The following is an 11,432-nucleotide window of genomic DNA, read 5'->3' as shown; positions in this document are numbered from 1 at the left end:
GGACTTTACTATCTTCCCAGTTCCACTGCTCTTCTCTATGATGCTTCTAGTGGGGATCTTTGGCACCACAGGCTTGGACACACTTCCTCTCCTGTTATTCAACATCTTCAAAAAAATAATCTCATTCCTTCTGTTGCAAAAACTTTGAATTGTGATGCTTGTCATAAATTCAAATCTCATAGATTACCCTTTTTCTTTGTCTACAAATAAGGCTTCTAAGCCGTTAGAACTTGTGCATGTTGATGTATGGGGGCCTTCTCCCTCCACCTCTTTACTTGGCAATAGATTTTATGTCTTATTTGTGGATGATTTTTCACGTTTCTCTTGGTTATTTACATGTTCTGCCAAGTCTCAGGTTGCTGAAATTTTTGCGGGTTTTAAGACCCAAGTGGAAAACCTTCTCTCTTCTTCTCTCAAAACCTTACAGTGTGATGGAGGCACTGAATTTAAATCTTTGATGAGCCAATTTCCTGAACTCACATTTCAGGTCTCTTGTCCCTATACCCCTGAGCAGAATGGTGTTGCTGAACGCAAGCATCGGCATGTGGTGGAGCTTGCTTTGGCCTCCATGGATCGGGGTTCTATTCCGATTGTTTATTGGGATCACATCTTTGAGAATATTGTTTTTATCATCAATCGGCTTCCTACAGCTGTGCTGAAATTTAAGTCTCCATTTGAGCTTCTTTTCAGCCACCAACCCGACTATTCCTTTTTTAAAGCACTTGGTTGCTTATGCTACCCTTGGCTACGACCTTATACGAAAACCAAGCTTGAACCTCGCTCTCTGCCTTGTATCTTTCTTGGCTATTCCTCTCTTCACAAAGGGTACAAATGCTTTCATCTACCAACTGATCGGATTTACATCTCTCGCCATGTTATTTTTCACGAATCAGTTTTTCCTTTCTCTACGCTCTCTTTACCCTCAACTTCACCTTCACAGCCATCATCCTTCCCTAATTCCCTAACCATTCTCTCTACTCCAGTATCATCTTCTCCTTCCACTACATCTATCTTGCCCTCTCCTACTCAGCCCTCTTCTTCCCCTTTACCTTCTTCTCCCTCTCCATTGTCTCCTCCTCTCTCTCATCAAATGACCACTCGAACGAGAGACAATACCAGACCTCAACGGAAATTTCCAGATTTTGTTACCTACACGGCTGCTACCTTTCCAGAGCAAGAACCGACTTGTTTTACTCAAGCCAAAAACTATTCTGATTGGCAACGTGCCATGGCTCTTGAGCTTGATGCCCTTGCTCAAAACAAAACTTGGGAACTTGTTCCTCTTCCCGAGCACCAACATGTGATTGGATGTAAATGGGTATATCGAATTAAGCGCAAGGCTGATGGGTCTATAAAGCGCTTCAAAGCCCGACTTGTGGCAAAGGGTTATAACCAAGAGGAAGGCATTGATTAGACCGAAACTTTCAGTCCCGTGGTTAAACCTGTGACCATTCGTACTCTTCTCTCTTTAGCTCTTTCAAAAGGATGGTCCCTTCGTCAACTTGACGTTAACAACGCTTTTCTTCATGGCGAACTCAATGAGGTTGTTTACATGGCACAGCCTCCGGGCTTTGTTGATCCCCACCTTCCTAACCATGTTTGCCTTCTCAAAAAGGCTCTCTATAGCCTTAAGCAAGCTCCACGTGCGTGGTTTCACCGACTTCGGGACTTTCTTGCTTCTCTCGGGATTATGGCCTCTCAATCTGACTCTTCCCTCTTCATCAAGCGCACTCCTCATGATGTCATTTATCTTCTTGTTTATGTCGATGATATTATTGTCACCGGCACTTCCCAGCCTCTTATTGATCATCTTATCTCTAGTTTACATGCTACCTTCACCATCAAAGATCTTGGCTGCCTTTCTTATTTTTTGGGTATCAAGGCAACATACACTGATTCGGGTCTTCTTCTTTCCCAAAGTCAGTATATTGATGATATCTTACATAGAGCTAAAATAGAAGGTGCCAAACCCGTTTCTACTCCTATGTAAAGTGGTCTCCAACTCTCTAAACTTCAAGGTGATCCTTTCCCTGATGTTCACTTGTATAGAAGTATTGTGGGGGCCTTACAGTATGCTACCATTACCCGTCCCGAGATAGCCTTTGCAGTCAATCGGGTCTCCCTTTTTATGCATTCCCCAACTGACACTCACTGGTCAGCAGTAAAACGGCTTCTTCGTTACCTAAAGGGCAATATTTCCTATGGTTTACTTCTTCGCCCCTCTTCTGATCTTTCTCTTTAAGTCTTCTCAGATGCTGACTGGGCTGGTAGCCCCGATGACCGACGCTCAACCACTGGCTATTGTGTATTTCTTGGCAATTCTCTAGTTTCCTGGTCTTCTAAAAAGACAACCACTGTTGCTCGGTCTAGTACAGAAGCAGAATACCGGGCCCAAGCTGCTGCTGCAGCTGAAGTCGTGTGGCTTCAGTCACTTCTTCATGAGCTTATCTCTGGCTCTATTGCTCCTCCGGTCTTGTGGTGTGATAATCTTGAAGCGACTTTCCTTGCTGCCAATCTCGTTCATCATGCACGCACCAAACACATTGAAGTCGACATACATTTTGTTCGGGATTTGGTTGCTTCTCGTCGCCTCTTTGTTTGTTTCATGTCATCTCAAGATCAGCTCGCTGATGCGCTCACCAAAAGTCTGGGTACATCTAGGTTTACCAGTTTGCGTACCAAGCTCTGTGTTCTTTCATCTACACAGGACTTGAGGGGGGGGGGGGTGATAACGATAATACAGCTTTGACTATGGTCAAAGGCTGTTAGCAATTCTGTTATGCAAAACTATTAGCAATTCAGTTAAGAAAGTTTTTAGACAAAGCATCTGTTAGCTAATACTCTAGGCTATATATAGCCCTCTTTGTACTTGTAATCAATTAATGAAAATCAATAAGAAAGATCACTTTTTTCTCTTCTCAATTTACTGTTCATCTACACTTATCATCTAACTTTTACGTTACATATAGTTAATATCTTGAAATTATAATATAACTTGTAGATGTGTTTAAAATAATTTAGATATTACTTGTAATATATTTTAGCCAATTAAAAATTTTATTGGTTATTCTTATAACTATTAAACTCTTGTATTAAAATTTTAATTTTTTTTATGAAAGACTAAATGTCTTTTAAATTATTCAATCTTTAATACATATGAAAATTTTATTTAACAATAAAAATAAAAGAACCAACATTTAGTCTAGCAACAAAAGACAACACCTTCTATATGAGAGGTTATAGGTTCGAAATCCATATGAGTGATCACTTATAAATAATTAAATGAAAGTTGGTAAGCTAGATATCTATCTTTCTATCTCAAAAAAAATAAACATTAAAAATACATCTACTATCTTAATTTTCAAATTTTAAAAACAAGTACTTTTCAAGATACTTAAAAATATATACATAAAAATTATATCTATACAAGAACTATTATTTTTCTTCTCAAAATAAAATGTCACGAGACTAGGGGTAGAAAAAAAATTTGTAGTTCGTGATTTGATTTGAGTTTGATTTGAGTTTAGTTCGATTCGAAATTAATTGGTTTTGAAACAAATCAAATCCAGTTCAGTTCGAATCTTATTCAAATCAAACTCAAACTAGGTATAATTCGTTTGAAATTGATTCGCGAATTATTTAGGTTCGAATCTCAAATAATACAACTAATGGATTCAACCATTAATTTTAATAATACAGGAACCAAACTTATATCACATCTCAAAATTGTTAATATAATGATAACTTATAATAAGAAAATGTTTCAGTAGCGCAACAAATTAACAATGCAATAAGTTTCATTTGACTATGTTCATTCCGTAATTTTAATCAATCCAACAGCGTAAAAGGTAAGGAAATCTTAAACTAGCACATAATTCATTAGTGTGAATTCGTGAAAGGTAAAAGGAAATCGTGTGAATTTTGTCCCGCGAAAAGAAAACTAATGCATAAACTACCAGAAAAACTAGGGCTGCCAAAAAAATTGTAAGTCGTAATTTGATTGACTTCGATTTGAAAAATGTGTAGTTCGCAACTAATGCGATTCAAAATTAGTTCGATTCGAAACAAATCAAATTCAGATCGGTTCGAATTTTATTCAAACTCAAACTCAAACTAGGATAAGTTTGATTCGGTTGGATTTATTGCCTCCCTACACCAGACTGACAAATTAGTCTAGGTTTCATCCAAGACTACAAAGCACAGCATTAATTACCAGCAACACCTGCATCGAGATTGAATATTTCAGTTAATTATTCAATTCCAAGTGGAACACAATGTCTGGCCATACTTGGATAACTATAAAAATACACATGCAAGTTTTAATTCTAATAGCAACTGGCATTGTTTATTTTATCAATATTGATGTGGAACAAGTTGGTCATATTATGACATATTGAATCTGTTCTAACAGCAAAAATGCTGCTAGCTAGCAATGAATTTTCACCTTTTCAGAAATTGAGCTTCTGACAAAGTGTCAAGGTTGTTTAAAGTTACATGAACTAGGCAGCAACGGTAAATTCGAGTTTGTTCTAATCTAACTATCCTACCAACCATGAATAATAAAATCAACAAATCAATAAATCAATATAAAATATATTTTATTCTAATTTTTCACAATTTCTTGCTAATGGGGCTTCGATGAACAGAGTGGGTGGCGGTCCGATGCTCGGTTGAAGCCGTTCAATCAGCATCAAAATTCATACCTATTTGAACCACACAAATATTAAAACAGTAATTGTGAATCTTGATGCGCATCATACTATGATTAAATATTAGACTGAATTTGAGAGCAGCTTGTTTATAATGAGAGCAGCTAGTTGTGGGCTTTATCAGAGGTGGTTGGAGTAAGAAAATAAATTAAGTTATTGGGCTATAATAATATGACATATTATCATATGGGCCGAAAAGCCTTAGACACGGTCCAAATACACATTTTAAAACAAATTATTGCTGGGTCTGTTATAATGATGCCTAATTCAACCTTCTGAACAAACTATATTTTATTTCTTGAATATTAGGCCTCTGCTTTTGCTGTGATTAGGGACAAATTAGAGGGCCAACGAGCAGGAATTTTGATTACACAAATTGATGAATCATAAAAATAAAAAATAAAAAATTCATTTTTTTTTTTTTGGATGTAGCACATTATCTATATTTTGATCAGTTCAATTTAATATTTTCGTCTATTTTTTGTTGAATCGCTGTTGTATCATTCTTCTATCTTCTAAAACAGTACGTTTTTAGTATGTTTTACGGTTCAATATAATTCCTAAAACTATTCAATTTTTGTGTTTCACTGTTCAATTGTTTAATTATTGTGCAGTTGATTTTGTGTTTACCATTATTATATTTTTATTGTTTTAAAAATAATATTTATCTGTGTTCAAAAAGTTTCTAAATGCAAAATTATATTTATATAAAAAAATATTCTAAAAATTAACGTTCTTTATAACTAGTTTTGCAAAATCCAAAAAACAGTTACATTTTTTATGAGAAAGGTAATTTCCCAAAGCACACAATTGTGTCGTAACTAATTTAGTATAATCATTCATTCAGCATTTCTTTCAAGCATAAAACCTCGCCTCTTGCATCATTTAGTGTGTCACATTCTCACAGTGGTCAGCTAAATATTTTCCTTGTCTATGTAATCTCGGACAGAACTAAAGCGCAAACTCTGTTTAAAAAGAATCGCAGCCGTCCGATCGATCAAGCTTCAACGTCCCCTAACGTTAACCTCCGTTTGGAATTAAATCGGCCGTTATTCCTTGGGAATAACAGAAACATGTTATTGCGTTTCTAGCCGTTGATATTCGTTATGATTTGCGCAAGAAAATATTTCGTCATTAAGATTTGTGTATAGGAAAATATGAATGGTTGGGTAGGAATAACAAGTTTCTGTTATTCCCCGGGAATAACAGCAGATTTATTTCTCCTTCCATATATAATCACCTCTTTATTATTTTTATTTGTTTCCTCTTAATCTCTCACTTAATTACTTAAACCTCAGCACAGTTCTCTGACACTTGTCTTCTTCTCTATTCTCGCTCTCCTTTCTAACAATGGAGACACAATTACTCGAGATAACCCTGATCTCGGCACAAGGTCTCAAGATCCCGCCTCGCCTTCATCGGATCCAGACCTACGCCATGACCTGGGTGGACCCGGCGCACAAGGTCCGCACTCGCATCGACCGTACTAGTGGGCCCGACCCGACCTGGAACGACAGGTTCGTATTTCGCGTACCGACCTCCTTCCTCTTGCCAGATTCCTCCTCGGCTGTCTGTATCGAGATCTACTGCACCGGTGGCTGGTATAACAACGATTCACTCGTTGGCACGGTTAGGTTTCTGGTAGGAGGCGAGAGGCTTCTCTCTAAAGCCCCCAATTCGCCTTCTTTCGCTGCTTTAGGTAATGATCACACATAGCATCTGTACTTTTCTTTCTGAAAACAGTAGAAAGAGCTCATCTTTGTGTTAGCCGTGACTTATAACCAAATCTTGAGCTTTTAGCTTTAATAATGCTTGATCATCATTTTGTGTAATAGTTGATAAATGTAATTTATACTGAACAATTAAGCAGGTCTAATCTTGAGTTTTCTTGATACAATAATGCAGGTTCAATTTAATTCTCTATCGCAATTAAATATATTTAATGCTCTAATTTTATATTACAGAACTTCAGTTCCAATATGGCTTCCATTCCTAGATACCCCTTAGTTGAGCTAATCTGTTGAACCCTGACATTGTTAGTTCTAATTTTCTTTAATAAGTTCACTATAGCAATAAATTAATTACAAATTTTACAAATAGGAATCAGACGGGCATCTGGTAGGATTACAGGGGTACTAAACATAGGTGTTGTACTCCTTGAAAAGGTCCCACTGACAGTGGCTGAGGCTCTGACGCATGGACCAGCTGTGGGTTACCGGGATCTGATGCGGCGCCCCGCCTTGCGAGACCGAACAAACATAGCCATTGATGAGAAGGAAAAGGGAGGTGGAGGAGAGAGGAGAGAGAAACAAATAGTAGCAGTTGAAGAAGAAGAGGATGATGATGATTATGAGGAGAGAGAGCAACAAGGGGGTGGGGTCATGTTTTGTGGGTCCTGTCTATTGCGGGTCCCGCGCAAGGTTTACACAACCCCCTCTGGTGAGAAGTTCACTTTGCCCGTACCGGTTTTCTCCCGGTCTCGCCACGGCAGCCCAAAATCTCGCCATGGCAGCCCGAAGCGGTGATTCCGTGGTACATAAAAACTTATAATAAGATTTTGTAATGCTTTGTTCCTTTACAGAATTACAGTACAGGTCTAAGCATTTTTCTGTAGCTATTAGTTGACTTGGTACCACCATTATTTCATTTAACACTATACCTAAAGTACTAACCAAGTATCAATTGGTTGGTAGGGATCGTACTGTAAGAGTAGAGTAAAACATAGTCTAAGCTGAACTAAATCACCTGGTACAGTAAAACATAGAGTCTAAGCTGGATATCTTCACTATTTTATAGTGGTAGCAAAATCGTTGCTTTGTTGCCTTATTATCTTTCAATATTTTACCCTGGTATTTTAATTTGTTGAAATTTGGATTACCAAATGCTTGCTACAGAGATAGGTATGTGCACTCTCATGTGCACATCTCAAAAAAGTGTGCATCTAAAAGTCTCAAATTAGCCTTATTTCTATTTTTTTAAAAGTGGTAAAATTCATAATCTAACCACAGTTTTTGTGTCTTTGCAGTGTTGGAGCATCTTATTGGTTTCATAGAGTTTATAGTTGCCTCAAAATGCTTCCAATTGCCTAGTTTGATAGCAATGTTCTCATTTAGGTATGAGACGTGTTTTAGGTCTCAATAATTTGCTGAATGATAAAATTGGGGAGATTTTTATTGGTGGCTGATGTGCAAATTAATAGTGACACTTTTTAACCATAAGAAATTTACACGTCGTATATTCCTACAGCTCAGAAGAATTATTTTGTTGTATTGTTGTACTTTGCTAAATCTGGAAATATTTCTGTTCATACGTCCTCTGTTTGTCACCTTGTTTTGTGACTTCATATGTTAATATTTGTTTGATTTGACATCAAATATAATAACGACATGCCGTATTGTTACAATTTCTTTTTGGCATGTACAAATCTGCTCAAATTTTGTGATAATTTGCTTCAAAAGAAACAGAACCTAATCAAGTTGTTGTATGTCCCTTTTTGTTTGGAAATAATAAGGCCCAAATCTTATTTCTGTGTTATGGCTAACCACCTTTAGTAAAACTAGGCCCATCATCCCCTTTTTAATGCCGAATTTTCTTTTAATTTTATAATTTTAAAACTGCCTCAACAAATAAGATAAGGACAACCTTAAAGCTATAGGCTATAAATTAATCAATAATTAGCTTGATTGCTTCTATTTTTTAGTTTTAAATTTATCAGGACCAATCATTTTACATGCCGAAAGGACTTGTCAGCAATTGTTGTTCCTATGTTTGGCACCATTTGTAGATTATGCAGAGTCAACTCCAAATCTCTCTTCTTTATTGTATTTTTTTTTTAACTTTCAAAATCTCACTTTTAAAAAAAAATAATGTTCGCACTCTGTTATGGTTGAAAAAAGTACAGACCATTTTCTTTCTTTGACAAGAAAAGACATACTTTACTTTTTCTTTTTTCTTCTTCCATATACTCATTTTACTTTTGTTAATGAAAAAGGACTTTTTAAAATGCTATTATCAGTCAGTTCCAGTGTTTTAAAATGCGGTTTTGTTCATGCATGTCGAAGGCCACTGCATACCGCATATGCGGTATGCGGACGCATATGAGGATTTTCATGCGAATTTATATATGCGGATTTTAAAATATAAATTCACGTATATATATATATATTCATATTCATATATTTGAATTTATTTTCACATAATAACATAACCAACAATAATTTTTTGATTTTTTTAATATAAATTTTAATTAAAATACAATCAAATTATCAAAACCGCATGGAAAGACTGCATGGCCGCATATTTCAGTCCGCATGGCCGCATATTCAGACCGCATGGCTGCATTTTTAATCCGCATGACCGCATATGCGGCCGCATGAAAAAACCGCATGGGTATTCTAAGCACAGCTGCCGACCGCATACGCATATGCGGCCGCATTTTAAAACACTGGTCAGTTCAGTATGTAGACTTATTCTGGATTCTAATGGTGTTGCTGTATTTGTAAGTTAAAACAAGGTAGTTGAGTATTTGATACATGTAAATAACTTTGACTTGTACAGCGACAACATTTTTAATGAAATAACTTGAAAGAACAGAAGTCAATACAAAATTATCGATGCCACTCAGTGTTACTTTCAATTTGATTCATATAAAATTTGAGGCTAACTTCGGATTAGTTTCGTTGCAGGGTTACATCATAGAACTTGGAAATAGGGACCCACGAAGAAAACATTAACTAAAATACAACGTCACTAATCACTATCACAAGTTCACGACCCTTGTTCTGGTCATCTAATAGTATAATAATACAACTACAATCCACTAAATAATATCTTTTGTGGTACTAAATCTAAGTTGACAGAGAGACTGCCGGATATGTCTATGATGGATAGACGGATGGATTTAAAGCCTAATCAGAGATAGTTAAGCCAATGATATGAATTGAAAATTAATAGCTTTTTATCTTTTATATTTTATAATTGAGGATTCAAATATCTTCATATCTTGTACCACCATCATGTCTCTATATTTTAAATTTCTAATAACATTTTTTTAAAAACTTATATGTCAAAATAAAACTACTAGATATGATATATATTATTTTTTTTATATACACATAAAATTTTTATTACATTTTGGTTTTGCTTTTAAAAAGAATAAATTAGCTGAAAAGTTCAGAATTTATCCATATCAATGTATTTTTATAAGCTCTCGTCGTCGATCAAAACAAAGTCAAAATGATGCAGTCTTTTAGATGTGCACAGAGAAAATAATAAAGATCAAATCTAACGGGTATACTTTGATATTTGAGTTTTAAAATTTAAGTTATTAACGTTTTAAAAATGAAGACATAATGGTAGCACACAAAATGAAGACATTTAAATTCTCCTCTTTAGAATTTTTATAAATACTAATATCTTGCATAAGGCTTGGGTGCTATGGATAGCGAAAGGCCATCCCGTGCTACGGCCTAAAAAATATATCGTATAACCTTCAAATTTTGATTTAAATAGCTCAATAAATTAGTTATATAATAAACTTGTAGAATACTAATTTTTACTATTTTTGAAATTTCTTTAACTTGCCTAGCGGGTTTATTCTGGAACTAGAAAATGTCTATTTTGTTCCTACCATTTCTAGAAATATCATATCAATCTCGTGTTTAGAGATGAATGGTTTCTCGTTTGTTATAAAGGACAATAGATGTTCTATTTATAAAAATGAGACATATTATGGATCATCTTACTTGTTAAATGGTCTGTATATGCTAGAAATGGAAAACCCTGTGTTTAACATCAATAACAAAAGACTCAAAACATTTCATGAAAGTATTGACTTACATGAGACATAAGTCTGGATCCTTTGACGAGTTGAAGGAATTTAAGACTAAAGTAGAAAATCAACTAAACAAGAGTATTAAGGCATTACGGTAGGACCGTGGAGGCAAATACTTGAGTTATGGTTTTCAAAACGTACTTAAAGGAATGTGAGATAGTCTCACAACTCACACCTCTAGGAACACCGCAATGTTACGGTGTTGCCAAGAAAATGAAACAAACCATGCTGGACATGATTCGTTCCATGATGAGTGACGCCACCCTTCCAAAATCATTTTGGGGACACGCACTAGATAGTGTCGCACTAATGATAAATATAGTTCCATCCAAGTCAGTTGAAAAGACTCCATACGAGTTATGGTTTGGGAAATCCCAAATATGTCTTATCTTAAAAATGGGGTTGTGAAGTATTTGTCAAACGCCAGACGTCTGACAAACTTGGTCCCAAATCTGACAAGTGTTTTTTTGTAGAATATCCTAAGGAAACGAAAGGATATTACTTCTATTACCAGTCCGAGAACAAATTAGTTGTTGCTCGTCATGGTATACTTTTGGAGAACGAGTTTCTTGCAAAAGAAAGTAGTGGGAGTAATGTAACACTTGAAGAAATTCAAGATACATCACACAATATAATATCTGAAACAGATCAGATAATCCCACCACTTGATACTTCGGCTGATGAGCATCTGGAAGAACCAAATCCACAAGTAGATGTGGAAGAGGTTCTAGTCCTGAGCTCAAGTGCTTCAACGCAAGTTGAATAAGAACTAAATCCGCACACTATTGTGGATGAAGTTCAACAGCTCGAAGAACAAGTGCTACGTAGGTCAACAAGGATAGTCCATGCACCCAAGAGGTACATGGGACTGCACGAGGTCTCAGTTTTTG

At 35.9% G+C, this 11,432-nt stretch overlaps 1 protein-coding gene across 2 annotated transcripts; it reads left to right on the top strand.

Annotated features, from left to right (window-relative positions):
- The first annotated feature begins 5,996 nt into the window (after nt 1–5,996).
- LOC144546852 (uncharacterized) lies at nt 5,997–8,018 on the top strand. 2 transcript variants are annotated; one of them, XM_078295422.1, is made up of 3 exons: nt 5,997–6,408; nt 6,810–7,241; nt 7,735–8,018. In XM_078295422.1, exons 1-2 carry the CDS (start codon nt 6,060–6,062, stop codon nt 7,232–7,234), a joined length of 774 nt encoding a protein of 257 aa, XP_078151548.1. In that variant the 5' UTR covers nt 5,997–6,059; the 3' UTR covers nt 7,235–7,241; nt 7,735–8,018. The 2 variants fall into 2 exon arrangements, with proteins under 2 accessions (XP_078151548.1, XP_078151549.1); XM_078295423.1 differs by having other exon boundaries at nt 6,810–7,268.
- Nucleotides 8,019–11,432: the final 3,414 nt, after the last annotated feature.

The sequence above is a fragment of the Carex rostrata genome, chromosome 30, assembly GCF_964058835.1.
Source record: "Carex rostrata chromosome 30, lpCarRost1.2, whole genome shotgun sequence".
Classification (NCBI taxonomy): Eukaryota; Viridiplantae; Streptophyta; class Magnoliopsida; order Poales; family Cyperaceae; genus Carex; species Carex rostrata.
The sequence above is the reverse complement of the archived record's forward strand: the minus strand, read 5'-3'. Positions and strand labels throughout refer to the sequence as shown.

Coding starts and splice junctions, on each gene's coding strand:
- LOC144546852 (XM_078295422.1), top strand. CDS start 6,060: ATGGAGACACAATTACTCGAGATAACCCTGATCTCGGCACAAGGTCTC. Junction 6,409..6,809: donor GCCTTCTTTCGCTGCTTTAG/GTAATGATCACA, acceptor TTTTACAAATAG/GAATCAGACGGGCATCTGGT.